Genomic DNA, 27,104 nt, shown 5'->3' with positions numbered 1-27,104 from the left:
TATTTAATGAGATTTGACCATCGACGGATTTTGTTATCCACGGGGGATCCTGGAACTAAACCCCAGCAGATAACAAGGGCCCACTGTATTTTTTCACAGATATATATGTAAATATCTGTTAGTCTGGAGAACACAGTATCCTTTCCATCTGCCCACAGGAACAAAGTCTGCCTGGCACTAAAAAGATGCCATAACTTGGAAAATACGGTACCAGCAAATTTTGCCAGCATCCCAAGGTATAGTACATATGTTCTACTTATGGGTTTCCATTAGGCAAGTGGTTATCCACTGTGTGATCAGATTGCATGGGGAAATCATTGCTGTTTTTTAATCTGGCCATGCTATTCAAACAAGATATCATTATTTGCAATATATGTTTAATAAATCTTATTATGCATCCTGTGGCTTCTTATGTTATTCTCCAAAACGCTATCAAATACACAATGCACAAAAACATAGCTGCATAATAACTGCAATTACCTGCAGCAATAATTATGTAGGGATCCCTCAAGAGTGTCAGTAATGATGCTCCTTTCTGACTCTGACAACAGATAAAGTGGCTCAGAGTTAAGAACAGTGTAATATAAACACCCATTTTTAAAATCTTTTGCTCAGGTACTTACTTCTGGTTGTATTCTAGATGGCTGTAGAATTAGCAACTGTATTGCTGCAGGAAAAGAAATAATAATGTAGAGATATTCCTGTCTAGATTGTAATTCTATAATATAAAACTATGTGTCAAATCAAAAATATTAAGGCCTGAATTTGATTGGTAGTCCCAACTAGAGTATATTCATTGAATCAGTATGATTTACTTAATATTGACAGGGTGTACTGAAACAATTTTCACTGTGGGGAAGAAGAGTCTGAGCATTAAACACATAAAAGAAGTTTCTGTGGGGAAAGGTTTTCACTGGTAATGACAAAAATAACCCACAGTTCATGCATTTTAATTAGAAAGTATGCTGTGAAGTTTCCAAAAAATCAAATCAGTTTAAAATACAATATCTTCAATATACAAAATATTTATGTAAAATAAGTAACAGTTAATAGGAAGTAAAGGCATATTGTGCAAATGTATATAATGATTTGAACTGTTAATACATTCAAAGAAGCTGTGATTTCTTTGCAGACCTGTGGAGAACCAGTCTACTTAAAATTCCTTCAAATGTATTATTTTCAAATGCCAAGATTACTCAATTTGTCTTTCTTCAATAAAGCACTGAGTGTCTCTATGGGGCATCAGTACATATGTCAAAGTTGACAATCAGTGTTGTACATGTAAGTTAGTGAAGTTTTAGGGTTAGAGTTTTGCATGATTTTACCAAATCCTTATCTTTGGATGTCTAAACTTTATTTCTAAACATTCCATTGCATGCAAGAAGTTTAGGGAAGGAAGGAAGGAAGGAAGGAAGGAAGGAAGGAAGGAAGGGACTAGAATTCGTATTTGGGATTCAATGTCCTCATTTTTCAGTCTTATCGTTACACCTTTGAGCATTGTTTCACTATTCAAAGGAGATATTCTAGTTGTGATTACCAGTGGTATTGAAGCTTAATTTTCTACATACCTCCATCTAAAAGAGCCAATGCTGCTAACACCAGGAAAGGTGCAGTCTTCCCAACAAATTCATACATCACACTTCCAAAGGGCGGACCCACTACGGGAAACAAAAGAATTTTATCAGAGTCATAACAAAAACCTTGGCAAAATCATCTAGAGCATATTACAGTCTTTCTCTTCCAGATTTTCCAAAGTCAGTTATAGTCATAGTAATTTAGTCACTGAAAAATATGTAGCAAAATCACCACCAGCAGCCAATGGGAATTCTGTATTCATATAATGATTCTGTTTACACCAAAAATCTTATTGATCTACTAAAGGCAAAACTGCAGTGATGGTAAAGGTTATTGCTTTCCCAAATAAAACAAGTTGGCCAAAATTGCTATTAAAAAATGGAAAAGATTGCTGCACAAACGTTGAGGTGTAGAGCTAATGTCTACACAATAAAATGCCACTTTAAATTATAGTATGTTTGAGAATATCCTTGTTGGGGTCATGCTTTGATTTTACAAAGAGAAAGCTACATTTGTTAGATATTCAGAGATGCATGAGTAAGCACTGCCCTTAGCAATTTCAAAGTCCTTTAAAGGTATTTTGTTTAAATCACCCAATCTTCTGGAAATTTTACCTAGGACTGTGGAATGAGTTATGAAATGGAGAAAGGACAATGATATATCTATATCATTCCAAAATTATGGAATAGTCTACCGGAAGAGATCCATCCTATCACTACCTAAGAGGCCTTTAAGAAGGAACTCAAAATGGATCTCTTTTGGTGGGCTTATCCACTGGACTCCATATAAAAGGTTATGACGATTGCTCCACTCCTGACTATGATTGTTGGCTATTGATGAATTGTTATTTTAGAGAACTAATAGGAATGTTGGTTAATTCAGTATTAGTGTTTTGTTGATCGTATTTTGTATTATTGTATCATTTTTATTGATGTAATCCTGCCTCGATCCTTGGGAGAGGCGGGAAATATAAATAAACTTTATTATTATTATTATTATTATTATTATTATTATTCATTAATAATTTAATTCTTTGAGAAATTATGGGAGGGGGGGAGTGCAATCCTAAATTAAATAATTCTATGCATGTTTACACAGAAAAAAGTTCTACTGTGTTCCATGGTGCTTACTCTCAAGTAACGCTGCATAGAATCACAGCTTAAATGACAGAAATCTAAATGAACAAAAATACAGTGTACCCTATGTATCCCTGTTCTCAAATATGTGAGTGCAAAAACACAGTTATAAACCATGCATGTATTGTACCCAGCACATGAAAGAGGCACACATTTTCCAAAACTATATTTTGCTTCCATTAATTTCACATACTGACCCAATACTCCCATAGCCATGCCTCCCAAGGCAATCCCCATTGCATTGCCTCTTTCCTCATCATCAGGGTACACACTGGCCAGCATACCCATGCCTACACAAAATGAAAACAGAAAAGGGACAAATTAGTAATGTTGCAATTTTTCATTGTACAAAGGAGAAAGAAAATTATATAGTGATACAAAAGATCAGAAACACATGATACAAAATGAGATACTTCATATCTTCACATAAAGCTGAGCTTCACAAACCTCTTCAGCATGGAAAGTTGGTACCAGCTGCAGTCTCCCCTGCTGTTTGATACAGGAGAACCTTCCATGATTGCAAAGGAAGGCATGGTTTTTTCTCTTATTTCCTCCTTTCCCTTTGCCATTTTTTGTGCCCCTTCCTCAAATCCTCTCCAAAATGCTAGAGGATCTTTTGCCAAATAATGAGAAAAGGCATGACCAGATGCAGAGGAAAATGGAAATCTGAGAAAATCCGCTACTCCTTCCACACACATAGAAGCCTCCACTGAATCAAAGAGCCTTCCATCTGCAAATGGATGCAATCTGGAACTTCCAAATGTAAATTGAAGGAAACCCAGAAGTCTAGAATACTTACACTAAAATATATCCCAAAAGACACAGAATATAGTAATGGCATCTAATCTACAACACTGATTTCAAGGGATTTGACAAAAGAAGAAAATACTGTAATAATTCTTTTTCAAAAGCCACAGTAGTAGGTTTTTTTTACAGATACATTGTAAATTGCTCAAAGATGGAGTATTACCTAGCCAATTATATTTAAAAAGTTGATCAAAATTAATATTTATTTTTGTTTACTTGAATAAATCCTTAGTAGTGAAAATTATCGGCAATACTGTATATAGTTTTATTACTCAGAACAGCAGATCAAGTGATCAAAAATCTATGCAATCAAGCGTATGTTTGTGGCTCACCTGCTACAGAAGAACAAGAAGAACCTATTCCTTGGAGAGATCTTGCTATAAATAGCAACGTATAGCTTTCTGAAAAGGCAAACACTGTGAAAAGGCATTAAAAACAATAATTAGATTTAATCTAACTAGATACAAAAGTTAAGGATAAATTCATTAAATTAACTGAGCACTTTCTGTGTCTATCAAAGCACTTTCAATGCTAACTGCATTATTTCCTATTTTTGCATGTAAATGTATCAGTGAATTTATCTGCATCTAGGTCCTCTGGTAACAAAAAGCAAGGAAAAGCAAGCATTAGAAGACATCTTTATTAAAGTGTGGTATCTGTACAGACATTTCACAATGCATTCATAATGAAAAATACCACAAGAAGTCTCCAGCCTAGCTATAGTTTAAACTGCCCAGAAGTTCATTGCTGGAAACGGCACAGGAAAACAACCGCTTTCAAACCTCAATGAGGGAACATACATCACCAAGTAACAGGTAAAAGAACAAAATTCAAGGAGCCACTGGGTCATTTGTCAAAAGATATCCAGAGTTATTCTTATTTGTCTATGGTTTGTAGATGGTCAAATGAAGGAAGCCTTCTTTTCCTATCTATTTGGACTGAGCTAAGAAAGAATGCCCAAACAATCATATATGTGCCACACTGCTATGGAACAATTAGGTTCTGTAATGATGTTCAAGCTTACTAATGCTTGTTTCTGACTAGCTGTGCCATTTTTTCTGACCGTAGTTCAAGAAATCCCTCTAATCTGAGACTGGCAGATCCTGCAATATAAAAATATGCTTCCTTTCTGTCTGTCCCTCCTTCCTGAAGAATTAAGAGATACTAATAGGAGAAAAACAGCACTTACTAATTGTTGAAACAAACATGATGCAGAAGCCAGCAAACATGGGGATCTGATAGCCTATTCTGTAAAAGAAAACAGACACAACATTTTGGCTTGCTATCTTCAAAAGTTTATCTTCAAATGTTTTTAAAGAATTATTTCCTTGGAAAATGCAAAATGGTCTTTTAGAACATTCTGTACAATTTAATTTGTATTTTAGCTGTCTCTTCTCCAAGCCCCAGCAATTTAGCTATAACAGTACTCAAGTATCAGCTGTTCTCAGAGCCTTCACTGGGTGCTACACATCACTGATTGCCAATGGAACAGGAGAGCACAAATTTCCATCTATTGTATTTCATGGGGCAAAAAGGGACAGAAATGAATGCTGGAGGCATTTTCAGCAGCAGATTCTTAATTCTGCACTTTTCTCTAGTATAGTGGGGACAACTGATCATACCAACTGGGGGATTCTGGTAATTTTTCTTTTAAAAAGTAACTTTTCTCATATGTTGACTCCTTTGGACCGGTATATTTCTCATCACATTTGTCTGCTAGAAATGCTTACATATTCAACCTACTGGTAGTCCATATGGAACAAATAAGACCTTAACATTTTATATATATATATATATATATATATATATATATATATATATATCTGGACCTAGGAAGATATTGCACAAGTATCATCCTTACCTCAGGAAAGTTATTTCTCATTAGTCTAAGCGAAAGTCAGAATTATATATTGCTAACTCGATGTACATCCAAGACCACAAACTCTCTAGTAGCATGAATGTTTATTTATATGATGGTATAAATCACTGATACATTTCAGATTGCAATCAGATAAACAGGGGGGGGGGGGGGAGAAATGATTTGCTACAAATCTATCTGGTAAACTTTTTATTTTACTGTACTAGCGCCAGATATGCATTGCTGTTTTTTTTTTTTTACTAATATCTATAGTAAACTGTATTACCCAGTGTAAATTTTCCACTATTGCACATGCAAGATTCCACTCAACTGAGTGGGAGTTACAAATGCTAAAATTTGGCTAGAGTCAAATATTATATATCAAATGTTTTAAAGTAATATCCTTCATAAATCTTCTTAAAATTTAGATTTTAAACTCAAACTATTGAGAAAGTGTGAGGATGGTAGCATGCAAAAGATACTGCACATATAAAAACAACTTGCTACAGTAGACTATGCAATAAGGAAAGCCTTGTAACTGAAAATACAAGAGTATAGAGGAGTTTAATCACTTCAGGGTAACATCAGTTTAATACTCTGGGGGAACTGTACTCTATAAATTCTGTAAACAAATGAAAGAATTTAATTCTGTGAAAATGCACTGCACAGATTTCTCTGCAATAACCTTGCTTGAGATGCTGCAGACAGGAGCAGGGGATTACATGGGATTTCTTTAACTATTATTCATCAGAAATCACTCCCAGCCATCAGAAGAGGTAAGATAACAACCTAAAATCAAACCATAGCCACTACCCTGACCCCAAATTGCTGAAAGATTCTGCAGAATAGTTCCTCTAGCTTTAATAATATTGTCCCCTTCTGCCTGCAAATCCGTTGACCCCTGTCTCTAAACCTGCAAAGATTAAATGAGGATACTTGTATCACAGGCCCTTTACAGATGGGGCCAAAAGGTCGGCCTCTGGGCGGAGTCAGGTGCATGCTCCCAGGGCACCATGATGCTGCACACTGCTCCAGGCAGTGCATGGCATCATGGCACACCTCCGGCACTGCATCCAGATGATGCAGCACCAAAGAGGCACAATACAGCCGCACCACCGTAGCTATGGTGCCCCCCAAAGGCCAGATTGGAGCTACAGCATGAGGCTGCCACAGCCCCAATCTGGCCAGGAAAGGCAGCCTGTAGAGCCCCACAGTCATCTTTTCAATGCCAAATACAAAAACAAGGACTTAAACAACACGCTCGAAGGTTCAAGTATTCTCCCTCATTGTACACCATTTTAATGCTGCTTCATCTGAAACAATGTTTTGTTACTTAGATATTTAATATGCTGTTGCTGTGTGCTTTCAAGTCATTTCTGATTTATGGTGACCTTAAGTCAGCATAGGGTTTTCTGAGGCTGAGAGGGTGTGATTCACCCAAGGTCACCCAGTGGGTTGCCACGGCCAAGCAGGAAATTGAACCTGATTTCCAGAGTCATAGTCTAACATTCAAACCACTGCACCACACTGATATTTAAATTAAGTTCTAGAACAGAATGTTCTAGAACAGAAAATGGACCAGGAGAGCCCCCCAAAACATGGTGAAAATACCCCCATTGTTCCCAGAGGGCATTTGGGGGGGAAATGATTTTATTTTCAGGGCAAGGTGTTGTGGAGGATGCAGCCCTCCAATGTCTCCTGGGGAGCTAATGTGGTCCCTAACCTTCCATAGCTGCCCAACCCTGCTTTAGTCAGTTGCTGCCAGTTCACATCCCATTAGTAGATATGGGATCTTGGGATTTGTTTGCCATATAACTCTTGTTTTCAGTGAATTTTCATTCACCATTTTAAAGCCCATTTTCTCAGTTCAGACAGATCCTTACCATCTCTTTTAGTTCTCACTACTTGAAATAATTTATTGTCATCAAGGAAATGTGACCACTTTAAAGTACATGCCTAACTCAAGATACTTTCTACCCCAGTAATACTCAGTGTAGTGGTCTATGGACTGGTGACAGTCTGCAAACCATTTGCGGCCAATCCATGGTGAATTTATAGGAAAGAAAGGAGCAGTTGTAACCCAAAATAACGAATACAGTACTGGTTCCTGATACACTAGGGGGAAAAAAGAAATAGTCACCCTCCTCTTCTGATAGACTGAGAAGTGCTGCTCTGCACTTCGAGCTTGTAGATATACATGTTTAGCATTTCTGTTTGAGAGTAATATGTGTGTGATCTTTTCTAACAGAGTGTTTGCTTTTAAAGTAGAATAGTGGAGGGACAGATGTGATGGCAGACCATATATGCTCCTTTGAATTCACTTAATAGAGTCTTACTGGTTTTCCTTTTTCTTGATATTTTAATTGTATTCTTTATTATTTAGTCAATTTTATAATATTCCGTTCATTATTTTGCCAGTGCTTCCATGGCAGTCAAGGCAGTGTTTTGCTTCAATTGGTGGTGGTTGTTATTTTAATGTAATGCGTACTGTGTTTTCATTGTTGGGTAAAATACATCTGAAAGTAGGCAAAATTATTAGTGAGCTGCCTGCCAATATTAAGTCCCCTGCCTTAAAAATCAGTCCAAGTTTCTACATATTATCAAATATTCAAGTTTTACAGAGTAACTATTCTCAATTTACATTTATTGAGCAGAACAGGATCATTATAGCAGTCTCCAAAAGTTGCTATGCTTTGACTTGTGGTCTTAAGATATGGCTTACGTGGGGTAGGAATATTAACAACAAACACAATCATGATTCATAGTTGAAATAATTGTTAAGATTTAGGAGGAATAACTATCAGTATTGCTATACTGGATTGTGTTACTGCTGATTTTTCCATGAGTATTAACATATAATATACTTGTCAAAAGTTCTTTTGAGAATGAAAATAGGTGTTTACTTTAGATTCAGATCAATCAGATGTCTTAATCGAAGCACAGCTACTCCAAAGTGGATCAAAAACTGTTAAAAATTTAGATTCAGAATCCCAGTGTGTCTGATAGAAGTTATGTATTTCTCACTAAATGGTATACATGAATCAATGGGAAGGGGGGGAGACCACATCTCTCCTGTGTTGGCATTCCTTCACTGGCTCCCCCTCCCTTTCCTTATTCAGTACAAGCTCTTGCTGTCAACGTTTAAAGCCCTCCATGGGCTGCCCCCCCCTTACTTGTCAGACCTTATTTCTCCTCACCTTCCCACTAGGGCCCTCCGTTCTGGTAGTCAAGGTCTGCTGTCCCAGCCCAGGATTTCCTCTGCCCCATCTAGGATTCGCCCCTTTTCACTTGCTGCCCCTCACTCCTGGAACCTTCTTCCCCTGCGAGCAAGAGCCATCACTTCTTTAACCAGCTTCAAAACAGAGTTGAAGACCATCCTGTTCAGAGAAGCGTTCCCAGGCATTGCATAATTGTCGCTTGCTATTTGATGTTCTTTTGATGCCTGCTTTATCAAACCATTTCTTGTATTGCTATGTACTTTATATGTATTAGCCTACTAGCCCCACCATCTTTCCCTTCTCCTTTTATGTCGTGTCTCTTTAGATTGTAAGCCTGAGGGCAGGGAACCGTCTAATTAAAAAGATTGTATGTACAGCGCTGTGTAAATTTACAGCGCTTTATAAATAAAGGTTAATAATAATAATAATAATAATAATACCTACATTACACAATTGTAACAGTTTCATGTAATTTTAATCTTTCCAATGACAGAATCTTGGAATTTGTAGTTTGGTAAGGTACTTAGAAAAAGTACACTGCTAAAAGAACTACTGTATAATTCAGGGGAATAATTAGAGCACAGAATTCTAAGAACCTAACCAAACTACAATCTTGGAATTCTGGAGGATGGAGCCATGGAAAAGTGGTAACAAACTGCTGTAACTGTGGCAACAAGCTACTTTACAGAGAGAGAGATCAGTTCCAAAGACTACATGAACGGATGAAGATCCTTGACATTGGTCCAAGAGAACAAGAAGGGGATTGCTAGAAGATTTTTCCATTCTCTTTCTCCCTCCTTAGATAGATAGAGAATTCCTGCATGCAAACTCTCTCTCTCTCTCTCATTCAAACTAACTGTGTGACTTAGGTCACTCCTCCTTTGAGACGAACTGACAGTCTCTCAACATATTTTCAACTGGGCTGTTATGTTTCCATCTTCCTGCTCTCTCAACTTTCTTGAAAAAGATGTTGAGATAAATATTTCTTTTACCAGAACTATTCACTAGCTAGATTAGGATGTAGCTTCTATGTAAATATAGATTAAAGCCATTAGTAAACTTCTGTTTTAAATTACAAACCACACTGCTGTTGTTTTCTGGAGTCAGTCTCAGTGCTTAGGACACCATAATTAGACAAGAGCACTTTTCTGCTATTCTGCTTATTTAAAGCTGGACGCTGACAGGGTTGGCTTTGACATTTTTTTATATTCATTTTTTTTCCTCAGCAAAGGTTGAAGCCTTAGGAAACATAAATTACTCTGTACAACTCTAGTTTCTAATCACAGTATATGGTTTTGTCAGAGCTCCCTAATCCTAGTACTTTGAATAGGTATGTTGAGGCTGGAGGGGGTATATTGTTTTCTTGTGTTTTGCTCATTCGAGGCCCCTTTTTACTTAAAAATTGAAACTATTTGGTTTATAAAATACCTTACTTTTAACATAATGAATAAAATGTTTAAGTATGTTTCCATAGTATATCTTTATAGCAGATACTGTTTTAATTGTAATGGACCAGTCTATACAGTGCGCCTGCATTATATGCGGGCACGCTATATGCAGACTTGAGCGTATGCGCTTAAGCCGCAGGAAGCGTGTGGAGTGTGAGGGGTGGTGCGTCCCATTTGAATGAATGGGGTGCATGCCTGTGGCGCATGCACGCCACCGCACACATGAACCCCATTCATTTGAATGGGGCTCAAGCATAGGTGAAATTTGCCTTATGCGGGAGGGTCCAGAACGGATCCCCTGCATAAGGCAGGGGCTCAACTGTAATTCTCTGTTAGAGAGCTCTAGTGCTGTTGGCCAAAGGAATGCAGTACAGAATTACTACATTACATTCATAAACTACAAATCTCAGGATTTTTACAGGATGGAAATGTGGCAGTTAAAGTTAAACTGCTATAATTGTGCAGTGTAGGTACAGAACTGCTTCTACCACTCCTCTTTGGAAACACACTTTGGTCATGATGTAAGAAGAGAAAATTAAATACTGTGCACTACAAAACATTTTATATTACTGAGCTGAAAACACAGTCTGGTACTCTGTTAAGCATGCTATTCCTTCAGTTGTGGCAAAGTGCACCCACAAAAGCTCCTGCTAAATAAAATTCGGCTTCCGCCAAATATAAAAGCTACCACTTCGGGCCTAAGGCAGTCTGCAGTCATTTCTGTTTGTGATCTGATCAGCCCACAAGCTATGAAGCACATTGCTTTCACCAATCAAAGATGATGACGTCATCATGAAAGAGGATTTTAATCTGAAAGGTGGCATATAAGACTTTGAAATACTAAATACTGGCTTGGCTCCCATGTTTGTCACTTACATATCTGTACTTCAAGTAGCTTGAAATAACCAACTCCCTAGTTTTTATTTACAGCAAAACAGCAGAAACTTAGCACCTGTCACAGAAAGGTGAAAGTATAAAACCATCATGTTGGCAAGCACAGGATCTCCAACTTTATACTTTGTACTGAACATTGTTATGTGCCCTTAAGGGTGCATCTATACTGCACAAATAATGCAGTTTTGCACTGCTTTAACTCCCATAGTTCAGTGCTACTATAGGATTTGTAGTCTTGTGAAATGTTTAGCCTTCTCTCCCAAAGAGCTCCAGTGCCAAAGCAAACTAAAAATCCCAGGATTCGATAGGATGGAGCCATGGCAGTTAAAGCATTATCAAACTGCATTATTTCAGCAATGCAGATGAAGCCCAAATCATTTCCAAATTATGGTGACCCTAAGGCAAACCTATCATGGGTTTTCTTGTATTCATATGAAATAATATTGAAAAAGGTATGTGCATGTGTCTTCTAGTCACCTGCTGACTTATGATGACCCTATGGAATTTATAGTGTTTTCTTAGACAAGGAATATTCAGAGGTGATTCCTTTGAAATATAGCCTACAGCCACTTGTATTCATTGGTGGTCTCTCACCCAAATACTAAACAAAGCTGATCCTGCTTAGCTTCAAAGAACAGATGGGAGCTGGTACCTTTAGGGTATTCCAAGATCTAAATCAATTTACAACAGTTTTACAAGTATAACTTTGTAGTTGTGTGCTTTCACGTCATTTTTGACCCTATCATGGGGTTTCTGTGGCAAGATTTGTTCAGAGCAAGTTTGCCATTACCTTCCCCTAAAGCTGGGAGCATGTGACTTGGCCAAAGACACCCAGTGGGTTTCATGGCTGAGCTGGGAATTGATCCCTAGTCTCCAGAGTCATAGTCCAATGCACAAACTACTATGCCACACTGACGACTATTCCATATTTTATTTCCTTTTCACATATCCTGATATTTGCACCGTGTCAAAAGGATTTCACTCTTCCTACAAAAGCACCATTCAAGGAGTACAAAAGGAATGAAAGTGAAAATTAGTAAAAGTAATTGACAGTTACTTCATTGAAAGCCCTGTTATTTAGGAAATACTGCAGGCATATAACAGTATTATAGAAAGAGTCTAAACATATAATGCTAACTTATGTGCAGTAGGAATAACTGAAGAGAAATCTCTGTCTGAGATTCAGATACACAAAATGACAGATCAATATTAAATACCATTTTAGTACATAAGAGGAAAGGTATACCTATTTGTCATTGGCCCTATAAAAGGGTTAGTGAGGAGTTGCACAGTTGCTTTGGAAGCAAACAGCAAACCAACTTGTACATTTTCATTTAGTAGGTCCTTGTCTTCCTTGGGGCAGTCGGGTGCTGATGATGGTGTCTTAGTCATATTTACCACCATTTGTTCTGTCTGTGCATGATAAAAATCTCCTGGCCTTGTTCCTTCAGAGTGATTTCCAGTAACCATTGTTGAGTTGTCATAATAGGAGAAAATACTCTGAAAACTGTTCCGGCTTACTGACGGTGTGTCTGGCCTAATGGTTTGGATTTCTGTTGCATTTTTCTGGTGTTTAATGCTGTACAGGTAACTGGGAATAATTGGCACTGGAAAAAAAAGAAAAATACAGCAAATATAATGCAGAGAAATACAGAAATTCCATGAGCAAGTTATAAAAAAATAAATATGAAATTGTACTTTTACTGGACCAATAGATAATTAAAGTATGCTAGCTTTCAAATTGTATGGTATTCTTTGTCAGAAAACATGGAAGCGTAGATAATTTATAGCGTCCTCATTAGCCGAGTCACATGGAGAAAGTTCAGAAGCAAACCAAAGCAGGTGCATGATTCCCTCCCCCATTTCTTAATTCATATTGCTTGTAAGTCCGCCCTTCCCTTACATGGGGGATCCATTCCGGACCTCCCACCTGTGTAAGGGGAAAACCTCGTATGATCACACTCCATTGAATGCAATGGGGTGCATGCATGCAGCATGGCACATGTGTCATTCATTAAATTATACTGTGGCTTCAGCATAAGCTGAAAGCTGCATAAGGTAAGCCTGCATATGGCACAAGCTGACTGTACAGTTAACCCCAGTTAACAAAGTTGATGCGTTCCTGGGCATTACTTCTTTAACAGAAATTTTTTACCAGAGGCAAAAGTAACATAGGCCCTGTACAGATCAGTGAAAAGCACCGGCCTGTGGACGGAGCCACGGTGCAGTGTCCGCATGCTGGATTCCATCATCCTACCACCAGGTGCCATTTTGGTGTGCGCCAGTCTACATGGCATGTGCCATGATGACGCACCTCTGGCGCTGCATCCAAACGGTGTAGTGCCAAAGCTATAGCACCCTTTCAAGGGCACAAAAAGGAGTGCTGGATCGGTGCCGCAGCATGTGGCCAGTAAAGGGGTGGCTGTGTGCCGTCTCAAAGGGGCAGTCTGGATAGCCCCATAGAAAGCACAGGAATAGTTTCCTGCACTACACTGCAAAACAGTGAGAGAGAGAGAGAGAGAGAGAGAAAAGGGGAGGGGATAAATTCAGTATGTTTCAACATGTTTTCATCCAAAACTAACATGGACATGGAAAATGAAACAATCAGGTTAGCTTGTTTTGCATAAGTAGATAAAAATGTTTTGAACCTTCTAGCGGCAACCTGGGAGTCTCTTCCAAAATGCATCCAGGGATGATTTTTTCTTCTTCACTAGGCTCCATTTCTCTTACGATTTCCATTTTGGTGACCAAAACTATAGGCCTATGCTACTTTAATGCAAACGGGAGGTGGTGAAGGAAGCTTATCTGCTACCCCCTTTTCTCTTTGTTTTGCTGTTCAAGCATGCTCTGTAAGACAGTCTGGAGGCAGCTGCTGTTCACCTTACCTGTTGTAGGCAGGCAGAGAGCTGTTGTACAATCAGCTACAGTAAAATCCCATTCTTTCCCAGCTCAAGATTTACTGCCGTGTTTACTGCAGATATTTTGCTGCAATGCAACATCAAGCTCAGTGTTTCTCCAGCCCTCCATCACCATCATCCTAACATTGATGCTGTTAAAAAAAATCTTCCTGCTAGACAGAGGGTTAGGAGAAAAAGTAGGGCTAGCTGCATGTAAAAAGGCTTTGTAAAAAGGAACTTCTTTGTTAGAGGCTTTGTTAACAGAGGTATACATGTGTGAGAACTGTCTTAGTACCCAAGAGGTAATGTCTTAGTACCCAAGAGGTAATAGTTGACATTTATGAATAATATATTGACTTCTACAATTTCCCCCCCAAAGTTCTCTATGTGCTGTATAAACAAATGTCTTACTCAACCTCTCAAAGGAAATATTAACAGATATACATTCACAGTTTGCTCAGCCTAGGGTGTCACAATGGAATAAGCAAAGACTGGATCTAAGCTTGGTTCCAAACCATAGAATTTAGGAGTTTATCAGACGGGAGGAATTTATCTTAATTTTGAATGAAAAGAAAGTGGGGCCAGAATGCATTCATGTGGATTTGCTAGTTAATTCAAGGAAGAATTAACAATAAATTATATTGCATATAATGTATTTGAATGGTCTCAAGGGAGTTTTTTTTTTTAATTTCATGTTAGTGCACTTGATATTGAACACCCATATGTAGATCAAATACTAATACATTCCATATTACCACAGGAGTCAATGAAATAAAAAGAATAAAGAGTAAAGATAAATTTCCCATCTGATTTAAAATCTTAATTGCATTCTGTATTCTAACTGTGTCAATAATTAAGGAAAAATGAGAACTCATAAAATAGAAACAGGTGATGCAGCACATGTAACAGGGAATATTGGTGACAAAATCAACAATCATTTACATGCATTGTGTCTTGCAAACGTCTGTATTTATTTATTGTGGCAGCAATTATATTTATTCAAGAAACCTTTGTGATGTGATAAGTGAAAGGCTTTCACAGCATGCATATTACTGTGTAACCAGTGATATGACAATATATTTACAGAGGGATATTTTTCTATTCAAGAGCAGAGGGTAACTTTGACATGAATGTAACATCAAAGCAAACTGGTTCTCACTCATTGGTCAATTGCTGTTGTAAGAGCAATCCCAGTGACAATAAGATAATAAATGAATGTTAATTTGGTGCTATTTATATAGCTACTTTGTGCTTTCAAGTCAAGAGAATTGTACAGAAAAAAAAGGGAAAACATTGAGAAGGCAAAGTATAAGCAGAAAAGCTGGGAAATCTGGATAAGGGATACAAGACGCAATCCTTACTTTCCAACTCTTTAAAAAAACATCCTAGGGGTAGGATGTTGGCCTTATAGCAAATCCTATAACTTCCAAACAATGATACCTTTATTAAGACAACTAAAATGCACAATTACATTTTGCAAGCTTTTCAAAGTCACACTGGCTTCTTCATCAGGCAAACAGGAGAAAGAAATTGAAGGTGTTAGTCATAGGCCTGCATTTTCTGTTTCTGGTCTTAGTTCAGATGGTAGGGAGGGAGGGAGGGCTATCTGAAGGCTGGCACCTCCCCCTTTGTCCATGCAGGCACTGGCAGATTTTCAGAGTCAAGGAAATTTAATGTCTATTTGCAATTCAAAGAAGATGTTTCCTTGGAATCCAGCATGTCTCCTTCCTTTGTGAAACCACAGACTCCTATGTAGGTAGAGAACACTGAATTTCTCAAAATGTCTTCATGTTTTGCATCAGGAAAACTTTAGGGGGTGTAGCAGTAAAGCATGCCAATCAGTCCCAATGTTAGAAAAAATTGCTTACCTTTGTGGTATCTTGAAATCCAAAAAACCACCTATGGGTAGCCATGTTGGCCATATAGCAAATCCAGTAACATCCAAACATACCAAAATACTGTATTTTAGGTGTAAATGTACAAAATGTAATTGTGCATTTTGGTTGGCTCAATAAAGGTATTTTGTGGGCTCGAAAAACCCACAAAAAACTATGGATGCCGGCCATGAAAGCCTTTGACTTCACAATAAAGGTATCATTGCTTGGATGTTATTTTTTGGATTTCAAAATACCACATTTTAGCCATCACACAGGAGAATCCTATGGATAGAGCCAGTGCACACTGGGACTTTGCCAGTGCACTGGGAGTTATATATGGGTCAACACAGTCAACATGGATTGAGATAGACTGAAAAAGCTGCCGAGGCAGGCGTGCGAGTGTGTGTGTGTGTGTGTGTGTGTGTGGTGATTCCCTTCTCAATCTGATATTAAAACCTTCTCTCCCCATCCTCCTTCGCCTCCTCCAGATCTCTCTGACCATCAAACACCCTATTTCCTTCCACTTTCTTCACTTCCTAATCCAATGTTAAAACCTTTCTTCCTCCTCCTCCTCCTCCTCCTCCTCCTCCTCCTCCTCCTCCTCTGGATTTCCCCTGACCACCAAGCAACCCCATTTCCCTCCACTTCCTTCCTTCTCAAACTAATGTTAAAACCTTTTCCTCTCTTACATTTTACCCTCGACTTATCCACAGATCATATCAAAAGCCATGATTCTGGCCCTAAAACCTATCCAATAAGTCAACTTGTATACAAGTATATATGGTAGTTTATACAGCCTATTGTAAACACAAGTTATTTTTAAGAGACAATGTTACACTGCAGATAGTAAAATAAAATATGTGAAAACTTCTGATCTCCTCTTCATGGCCATGCCAAAGGAGATGAACGGAGAAGAAATTGTGCAACCTGGAGTCTTACTGCAGCACATTCCTGTCATGAACCAATCTGGTTTACTGTGAGGTCTGAACACAGGCATTCCCTGTCGAAATATGAGTGTTTACATAATAATGTCTATAATATGACTGTGGAATCATACTTAAAATTCTTGACATCAAAAAGTCATCCCACAGTTTTCTTTACAGAGAAAAGCAAGAAAAGCTATGGCCGGATTCAGATATGCCTTGAACCTATTATTTGTTTTAATATATGAACTTGTGAGCACCCAGAAACTGATGTCGTTTGAAGCAAGTGAACAATGATCTGAAGCCACAGCTGAAACAATGCCTGCCAGTTTGTAAATCACAAGTCATAGTGCTAACTAAGGCAGTGTTCATGCATTACATCGAACCGTATGCAGATTACATTCCTTTAAACCATAGTTTAATGTGCACAGGTTGCAGCCAATTGCATTTTCTTGTCCATTCAGGAGGACTCAGGAAATGTTTGTTTATGCTTTCTTTGAAAGCTTCCTATGTCATCAAAGTGGGACCCTGCAGTGTTATTAACCATGGTTAATTTCAGAAAGCCAGCTTCAGAAATCATTATGAAGTTGGTTTGTTTACTGTGAAGACTCAAAAGTAAGAACAAAAAATTGGGAGAAAATAAAGGATGAGTGTCTTTTTTTCATTTTTCCAAAGCCTCCCTCCCCCCCCCCCCCCCACCCAGGAAAAACATAAAATTAAAATGAAATTGAAAAAATGGATTTTGGAACTTTTTTTTAGAATGATGAATAAAATATTTAAGATATATGCAATGCCTCAAAATATTTCTAAAAACTATGCAACAGACTTTTTTTTGTAAAGATATGTATTGCATCAAAACACTGCAATTTCTGGTTTCGGTCCCCACCCCGTTTATTTTTATGGGAATAAGTGTTATTCAATTTGTCTCATAAATTGTATTTTCAATATACCAAACATGATAACTGTATGCCAAAAGTTATACATAAGACATTGTACGTTCCTAAAGCAAAGTAACCTTCAGTTTATAAACATATATAGCCTCTAATACATATTTTAGTAACCCCACCCCCCCAAAAAAAACCACCTTTTTCTATGGCTTCAAAATTCCTAGACATTTTATATCTCTCGTTGGAAATCAACAACAATTAAAAGTAATCACAATTTTATACAACAAACTACACTTAAGGAAAAGCAAACCAAAAGTTTCCAAAGTAACATGTGGAAGAGAAGGGGGTACATAAGCAGAATGCACACTGAAGCTCATTTATCATGATTTAGTCAGTGGGACGTGTGATGTGTGGCTAGGGTTGCCATAAGTCTGGACCTCCAAACTGGGACAAATGTAGGACAAATGCGCGACCATGCTGGGCGCTTGGCTTGGCCCCAGCAGGCGGAGGCAGAGGAGGAGGACGAGGTGCCTGCCTGGCCTGGTGCGCTCCCTGCCCACCCGTGCGCCAAGGCAGCAGGCAGGCAGCCACCCACCTCCTCCTCCGCGCGACCGTGCTAGGCGCTTGCCTTGGGCCTGGGAGGCGGAAGCGGAGCCAGAGGAAGAGGAGGAGAAGGAGGCAGTGGCTGAGGGCCTGCCGGCTGCATGAGCAGCCGCGCACGGCCAGAAGAAGAGAAGGAGGCAGAGGAGGAGGAGGTGGGTGGCCGTGGGCGGGGCAGTCCCGCCTTTGGCGCAAAACCGGACCAGGACCGGGACCGGAGCGCCAAAAGCGGGTTTGTCCCGCCTACCGGCGGGACATGACATCCCTATGTGTGGCCAATCACAAATCACTGGCAAATCATTGTTAAAGCCATTATGCTGCTTCAATATGCTACTGAATCATGGGCATAGGAAATAAATTTATGAAGTCCAATCCTGAGCAGGTGGGAAACAAGAGCAAACAAGGATGCAGAAGCAATGGTTTGCCTGATGGACATCTTGGATCTCAGAACTATAACATGGGCTCTCAAGTATGTTAAGCACAAAACACTTTATGACTGAACCTAATAAGTATGATACAGGATATTAGATTCAGTTTAATGAGATTACATATATGCTTTTCAAATATTTACATTCAACTGAGATTTCATTTTAAGATACATTCAAGGGACAAATATTACTTAAACTTATGTATAGTACTTAAATAAGGGACAGCTTTTTACTACACCTTGGTATATAATGGGACTTGAGCATCAACAGAGCTGCCATATTATCCAGCTGGCTGGATTTTACTCCAGTTCTAAGCATGCTCCCCAGTACCCATTTGAACCAGAATCTGGCCCAAATTCCAAGCTTTTTTTTTTTTAAAGCCAGTCTCTAGCCCTTGTACAGTTATGGCAAGAAGATATACAATCACTTTTCTCTCCCAATTGTTTTGCAAGAAAGAAATCTGACCCTCACTTTGAGTGTCTTTGGATCAGTATTTCCCAAACATTGTTCCTCCAGATGTTTTGGACTTCAGTTCCCAGGAGCCCTAGCCAATTGTGCCATCAGATAGGAATTCTGGGAGGTGAAGTCTAAAACGTCTGGAGAAATACAGTTTGGGAAACACTGGCTTAGGTGATGAATGAAGTGTCACACCTATGACCGATTGTTGTGACCTGTTCTCTCAATAGTTCCATTTTCCAATTCCCTAAGTAACAACTCAGTGGAGGAAAGTCAAGTTGGGAATACCTGGCTAAGGGTCGAAACAGACGGCCCTGAACAGGGCAGCTTGGAGCCACCCCATTTAGGCTGGATCAGGGCTGCGGCAAACAGACTCACAGCCCTGATCCAGCCAGCTTCTGCCCCAAATAGGAGCAGAAAAAAATCCGCTCCTATTTGGGGTGGAAAAAAACCACTCTTTTGTCTATACCTGAGTCACCCGGAAACTGGCTGGCATGTACCGTAATTGCCGGTGTAGCTTCTAGGCATCTTGGGGTCATGGCATGTCTAAATACCACACCCCCAACCTGGCTAGAAGCTGGCTTTTCCAGGCTATCTGTTTCGGCCCTAAGTGTGCTTTGCAGATATTCTTGTGAAGGTTGCAAAGAAAGCAATGAAGCCATTGTAATGAAGGAGGAGGGATTCAACAAAGCAGAGTAAAACTTCTAGGCCTAGGGAGTCCATGGAGTCTCTTAGTTTTAATGACTTGATGAAGCAATATTATATAAGAAAAAAGCAACTTCCATTTTATGAGGGGCAGTTAGGCTTCTCCCATTACCTGACATGGGGAAAAAAGAATCATCCCCATTATTGACATTTCCTCTGTTCACATTGCCTAGCCCCCACCACTACCTCTGCTACCATTTCCCACCACTTTACTTTCTCTCTCTCTGATACCTGTATTGCTTTAGGAGTGGCATCAGTTCTTTCATCTGCCTTCTTACCTGCCCTCTCTTTAAATCAGCAGTGGCAGCTTTGTGCATCTGTTTCTTCTTTAGGCAGAAGCATGAAGTAAAAGAAGGAGTGCAAAGGAAGGGAGTATGGCCTAGTTGCAAGAAAAAAGAGAAGAAGGAAGAGCTGTAGCTGCAGAGTAAGAGAGGGATGCATTGTGAAGGTATGAGGTGAGGTAAGAAAGAGAAAAGGAGGGAAGAGAGAGTACGGAGTGTAAAGCGTGGGTGCAAGGAGCAAGAGAAGGAGGTACAAAGCGAGGTATAGTACAAGGGAAGATGTCATGGCTTCTGAGTTTGTTCTTACTTTCCGCTTTATTCTCATTGTTAATCAGATGAAATTATTTTCACGTTTCCTGTGATATTTGCTTACTGTATATAGTCATGTATAAGTCTAAAAAGGTTAGTTAAAAAAACCAATGCCAAAAATCCGGATTGATTTATCCACTCTGAGTAGAGTGGTGAAAGGTGAGAGCTTAGTCTACCCTTGGGGCACTTAAAAGAAGCACCAAACCCTGCTATTCTCTCTGCCATGGCACTGCTTCGGACCTTTTGGAATACCTGGGTGGGGAAATGGCAGTGGTAACTGCTATGTGGTGCTTTTCCTTAAAGGATTATAGAGAGCAATTGGGCTTTGAAGGATTTGAATAAGACATTTGTGCACAGCTTTTCTCTATTAAAATCAGACAAAGTTATCACATTAAAGTTAAAGGCTATAATCATTGCCAATAGTTGCCATTTTCTTTGCTTTGCCTTTTTATCCTTTTTGACATGTGTGCATTTTTGTAGCCCCACCTGTGCCTGGTAGCCTCCCTTACACATCACACAGCCAATGTTTTGTGTAGTTCCCTCCTAATCCATCTAGCCTTTACAGCGAGCACAAACAGTTATGACTACCGGAACTTTATAAGTTCTTTGGCACTGTTTTCCTTTGCTTGGTCATTTATATCCTTTTGTTACATGCCTCCAGGTTTTACCCACAACTTATCTATGAATGATATAAAAATCCATAATTTTGGCTCCCAAATCTGCCCTCAACTTATACATGAGGTCAACTTATGGTCAAGTGCCAGTAGATCTATACCTTCTTGCCATCAGTAAAAAAAATGATATCAAAAATTTTAAAATGTATAAACTGATGAGAATTCAGTAATATTGGAAGTTACTAACGTAACCACCACACTAGGAATATACACAGCCACTTTACTTTGTCATTTTATTTCTGACTTGCTATTAATACCCACAACAACCCTGTTAACATAGAATTGCTGAGGTAGTGATGGTTCATGGTAAATTCCATGACCAAAGAGAGATTTGAACTGGGGTCTCTCTCTTCCACGCTCAGCACCTTAGCATTTCTCTGTAGCACGTTCTCTCAGAAAAATTGGTAAAGTACTATAAACATCATACATACAAAGGCTGAAACACAGTAACAGGAGAAATGTATCTATTAATGTGTTGAATTTGCACAACTGAAACACAAATGGATAATGTGCATAATTGTTATAATTTGCATAACATGCAATTTGGACCCCAGTGTTGCAGGGAGGTAGAAACATTGTGAAATTACCCCCCTGCATCCACTAGAAGTGCAAAGGGTTTCTGAGTTTCTCTTTAAAAAGAAAAAAAAAATCAGAGATGGGGAGCACAGCTATCTAAGAAGAGTGTGAACAGTGTGTATCTAGTCCCTCATAACATTTTGTCATGCCATAGAAATTGCATGTATTAGCAATTTAATTTTTGAATGCTTTTTTGAAAAAAGTCATAGCTTTATTTTACAGTACAGAGGCCCCCTTTTCTGTAGTCTCAATACAGAATGTACAATTTCTCCAACAGCTATAAGAGCAAACGATCAACAGCAATTTCCTTCCCAGAAGTGAGTCAGAGCAGAATTCTTGTGTTATTCCAAGATAAACCTTTCTTCCATAAGTAGACATGCAAATATAGGACTGCATTAATTTAAGATGGTTTCATTATGAGCTAAGTGTGTGCGAAGCCAAGCTTTAAAGTGCATTTGGTACTGATTATACACTGATGAAGTCAGATAGCATTCCACCTTGATGTCGGTACAATATTTCTTGCTCTGACTAAGATTGGTTAAGAACAGGCAGCTCTGCAAGTTAATTAAATTCGTCCCTGTTTTCAAGATCTACAATGACTAAATACTGTGGCTTGCAAACACTAAATAATCTTATAAAAAGAAAGAAGGGGAAAAAGATAATCAAAAGGAAACACACGTCTCAAGCTTTATCGTTTCTGTCAGTTTGGTTTGCAAAACCACAAGCAGAGGAAGTTAATGTAGAAATTAAAAAAAGGGTGCTGTTACTGTGTTCTTTTTTCTGATGAACAACCATTTGGGGGAGATGGGAAAATATAAATAAACCATTATTATTATTATTATTATTATTATTATTATTATTATTATTTCCTAGGTATCGCCCAATGTGTAAATATACATGAAAGTACGGTAGGCATATAATAACAGCGCTGTAGTAGCATAATTTTAAAAAACAGTTTTAGGAATACCTTCCAAATGACTGGATTTCTTTCCATAGAAGTCAGTTGCATTTTCAGAATACCATCCATTTTTGCCTGGGCTCTTGAATATTTGTGAAATAAGTAAATACAATGTAGGATGGAGATGCATGTATAGGGGGTGAGTACTTACCAACTACAGTAAGAAGCATGTTATCCAAGAGCAGAGCAATGAAGACGATCAATAAGATTAGTTTTCGGGATTGTCGACTCTCTCTGAGCCAGCTGAGGACACTAAATTCACTCCAAGCCATGGTTTAGTTTCCCTTGAGTAATGTCTTGTACTGCAAACATTAAAAAGGGGATATTTGAGTGCAAATCCAGAATTAAAAAGCATTATCTTTTTTTGTTTTCATAGTGGTCTTCTTGAGAGAGAACCTGATTCCCAATCTGCCACAACAAATGTAAGACGCATTTGCTTCTCTTGCATTCCTAGTTATAATATGGAAGGGACAATGGTTGCTTCTGCATTTGGGACCTACTTATAATCTCTGGTTAAATAAGCGGGGTTTTTTTCTCTCTAATGAAATCACGCATGATTTTCTCAGTTAACCTCTTATGGTTTTTACAAATCCTGCTTAATATATGATAGGAGCCATCTGCCCTTTTCATAAAGCAGGATTTAAAAACACCTAAACTGTGCAAGATCCGGTTATGAAGTACTTAGAGATAAATGCACTAGACATAAAGGAAGTCCAGATGTCCAAGATATATAAAAATATAAAAAGAATATGAATGTTGACTGACTTGTTTAAAAAACATCTCTGACTGGTTAATTTGCCACCCACTTTATGTGATTGATTTTTTTCTATAGTCGCTTATCACTTCATTTACAATCTTTCCCATGAGTGATCAATAAATATGCATTGTTTTCACTTTTTAAGGACAAAATCTTATTTAAATTTTAATCATAAATATCCAAAACAAATATATTTCCTTTTTAAAAAAGTTCCTCTTAATTAAAGTTTGTTTCAGCCAGTCCACCTCTCCAAAAAATTCCCTAATTAAACTTTCTGACTGATGAATCTTCTTGTCCCCTTTTGCATAAATAATAAACAGCTGAGGTTAGCAACAAGTACATTTTATAAAGACGCACATTTTGACTAACATTTTACCGCCCAGAACCCTAGGTATTGTGTTATGTCCAGATGATGCTACCCATCAGGAGTACCAGATCTACCCGTGTTGCTTTAAGGCAAGGAGTAGGCAGGCAACACAAATAAGCAATGACAAGACACACATGACTAATAATAATAATAATAATAATAATAATAATAATAATAATTTTATTTCTTACCCACCTTCCACATGACTCAAGGCAGGTTACAACATAGCTAAAACACTATGCATAAAATACACATACATATACTATAACACCAATGCACCACTCGCATAAGTCTCTCCTTTTTCTAACCATCCAAAAGGGAAACTGTGGCTGATTTACCAACCCTGTCTAGGTCAACAGGTGGGCACTGTATTCACCACATTGCAAACACAAGATAAGCATGCTGTTTGCACAAAGCGGCACCTGTCACTGTGAAAATAAAATAAAATACCCAAACACAGGCAAACTCACACCATTCAGTTGTCTTGATCCACATTTCCATTCCCTGTTGATTCTTGCAGCAGGCTTTCCAATCCAATTCTAACATGATCTTATCACAATCACTTCAAGGAACTGATCCATAAAATAGGTTTCCAGAGTGCATTACTATCTAAGCAACAAAATATATTTTTGACCAGCCATATAGTGGAAGTTTGGTTGCCGCTTCCATTCATCAGAGCAGTTTCTGCACAGATATTTGTTACCACCTAAAATACACACTTTCTGACAGAAGACTTGCAAAGTAATTTGATTTCCACACGGACTGTCTTGTGCTGTTCTTCAGTCAGTCACTACACATGTGAGCCATTCATTGTCCAAAATAAAGCCATAAACTCAGCCTATCCAGAAGTACCCTCTCCATCCTGAAAATGCTGTTTCCTGATTTCAGATGAGTTGAATAGCCAACGGTGAAGGAAGTGCACTCTGCACATGTTTTAGAAACACTTGTTTACTCCACAAGTACCTGCAAATTATAGGATCCAGGATTGGGTCCCAGCAAAATCATCTAGGCACCTGCGCTAACATGCTCCAAACTACCAAAAGAAGACCCAACTTGTTGACCTCTGATTGGCTACAGTTACTGTCTATCTGTTATTATTGTTGTTGTTTTTAAGTATGTTCTAATTGTAATTGCTTTAATTGTATTTAAGGGGGTGGGATTGGGGGATTATGTTATGGAATGTATATTTTAATGCTGTGACATACTCTGGTTGTGCAGAGGGACGGGATAAAATTTATTATTATTATTATTATTATTATTATTACCCCAAAACAGAAAAGCCCATAAAACCCTACCCATGAATCCCTAATTTTGCAATGTACAAGTTTATCAACCAAGAAAAGCCTGCAAAAGCCAGGGTGGTGGAGTTGGTTTGAGTGCTGGACTGCGACCCTGGAAAGACTAGGGTTCGAATCCCTGCAAAGCTATGGGAATCAACTCAGTGACCCTGGGCAAGTCACACTCTCTCAGCCTCAGAGGAAGGCAATGGCAAACCCCCTCTGAAGAAACTTGCCAAGAAAACCCCCATGAGAGGTCCCCCTTAGGTCTTATTGTGCACTCTCTCTGTGCCCCAACAAACTACCACCCCCAGAATGCCATAACATGGAGCCATGGCACTTACAGCGCACTCAACCCGAATTAATTCTCCAGTGTGGATGCACTAATGCAGCCTCACTGCCTCCTAATTGCCTAATTATCGCCTCTCCCCCTCCCTCCCTCCCTCCCTTCTGCCAGACTTACTTTCTCTGAGTCCTCTCCTCCTCCTCCTCCTGGAGTCCAGTCTGGTCCTCTGCTGCTGATGCTGCCTCTCTGCTTCTCCTCTGCCTGGCAGAACTCTCACCCAGCGCCTCTGGGCAGCTTGCCTTGACCAGACCCCCTCCTTGACGTCACGCCTGATCCTTATCTCTCCCCACGAAGAAGAAGACTCCTTTCCGACCTGCTTTGCTCCGAGGGCAGAGAGAGGGATGGAGGGAGGCAGCCTCCTCCCTCCCTGCCTCCCCCATTCTTTCCTTTCTCCCATCCTTCTCCTGCATTAGGACCAGCTGTGTCCTAAACTTTCAGGGTGGCCAGAGATGTCTTGAAGGAGGACAAGGCACCCCAAACTGTAAGGCACTCTCTCACACACAGTCTGCAGACGATGGTAGTGGAAACCCCCCCTCTGAAGGAACTTGCCAAGAAAACCCTATGATAGGTTTTGCCAAAAGTCAGACAATAAAATCACTTGGAAGCACAGAGCAACAACAACAACAAGAAGAAGGGGGGCCCTTTTGGAAGCGACTGGGTTAGAAGCCCAGAGGGAGGAAATTACTTATTTAGTTATGTTTGTTTAGGTAAGTGCTAAAACAAATGACAGTCCTTGTCCAAAGTGAAACATTGGGACAGTGTTCTACAGTGATTCCCTATGGGCAAGTCTTCTCCAATGTTTCCCTATGGACAGGTGTTATCGATTGATTCCTTATGGCAAGTGTTCCCCTATGATTCCCTATGGCAAGTATTCTCCTATTATTCTCTATGGGCAAGTATTCTCCAGTGATTCCCTATGGACAAGTACTGTCATTTGTTTTAGTATGTCCTGCTTGTTTGTTTATTTATTTATTGGTTTATTGGGGGGGACCTCCATTGTGGTGCAGATGTCCCCATTATTGGAGCTGTTGGTGCAGCTGCTGTGGGAGGGATAACTACCAGGAAGGCAATGTGGAAAGAGCTCATTTAGCCAGCTGGGCAGGAGAGCTGCTGACACTTTCTCACTCGCCCTTTCTTACACACACACATCACTCTGCTTTGTTCTTTATCAGCCACACCTCCCTTGCACATCCACACAATGAATTGTGCAAATGTTTTATGTGTTGTTTTTTTCACCTGGGTGGCTTATTAGTAGCTTCATCAAAACCCATAAGGGATTTTGTTATTGTGTGCCGTCAGGTTGTTTCAGACTTAGGGCAACCCTAAGGTGAAACTATCATGGGGTTTTCTTGCCACGTTTCTTCAGAAGGGGTTTGCCATTGCCATCCTCTGAGGCTGAGAGAGTGTAACTTGCCCAAAGTGACCTAGTGGGTTTCATGCCCAAGCAGAGAATCAATTCCTGGTCTCCAGAGTTGCAGTCCAACACTCAAAACACTACGCCACTCTGGCGCACTTTCTACCCATTGGAACAATTGACAAAACCCCAAGGGAAACTGTTGAGCCTTAAGAGCAAAATAAAATCAACAGGTGGGAAATGCCTTTTAGATTATTTTTTTAAGTAAAATGCAAAATAGTTGCTCTGAAACATTCCGCATTGTAATAGATATAAGGGGCCTTTGTAATGGGACAGTTATTGATCCTGTTCATTGTTATTTGCGATACTTCGACTTAGGCCCCATACAAAATAACCCGCTTTGGAAACCAGGTTATTTCCTTGTCATTCAGACTTGCACCAATTATACTTGGTTCAATTTGCAGGGGGGCAACCAAAAAGCCCATTTAAATCAGTG

At 39.2% G+C, this 27,104-nt stretch overlaps 1 protein-coding gene across 1 annotated transcript in view; it reads right to left on the bottom strand.

Moving 5' to 3' along the window:
- SLC18A2 (solute carrier family 18 member A2) overlaps positions 1-25,454 on the bottom strand; it is a 49,039-nt gene extending 23,585 nt beyond the window's left edge. Inside the window, exons 1-9 of the mRNA XM_089510018.1 lie at positions 25,372-25,454; positions 22,659-22,809; positions 12,183-12,543; positions 4,708-4,766; positions 3,851-3,934; positions 2,909-3,001; positions 1,569-1,658; positions 624-667; positions 481-541 (exon numbers count right to left, since the gene is read on the bottom strand). Coding sequence (XP_089366144.1) covers positions 481-541; positions 624-667; positions 1,569-1,658; positions 2,909-3,001; positions 3,851-3,934; positions 4,708-4,766; positions 12,183-12,543; positions 22,659-22,779 — 913 coding nt within the window. The 5' untranslated portion in view covers positions 22,780-22,809; positions 25,372-25,454. The remainder of the gene's footprint in view (positions 1-480; positions 542-623; positions 668-1,568; positions 1,659-2,908; positions 3,002-3,850; positions 3,935-4,707; positions 4,767-12,182; positions 12,544-22,658; positions 22,810-25,371) is intronic.
- Positions 25,455-27,104: the final 1,650 nt, after the last annotated feature.

The sequence above is a fragment of the Sceloporus occidentalis genome, unplaced genomic scaffold (assembly GCF_023333645.1).
Source record: "Sceloporus occidentalis isolate IW3139 unplaced genomic scaffold, rSceOcc1.0.p SCAF_2, whole genome shotgun sequence".
NCBI classification, from domain to species: Eukaryota; Metazoa; Chordata; class Lepidosauria; order Squamata; family Phrynosomatidae; genus Sceloporus; species Sceloporus occidentalis.
This window is presented reverse-complemented; position numbering and strand designations above follow the sequence as displayed.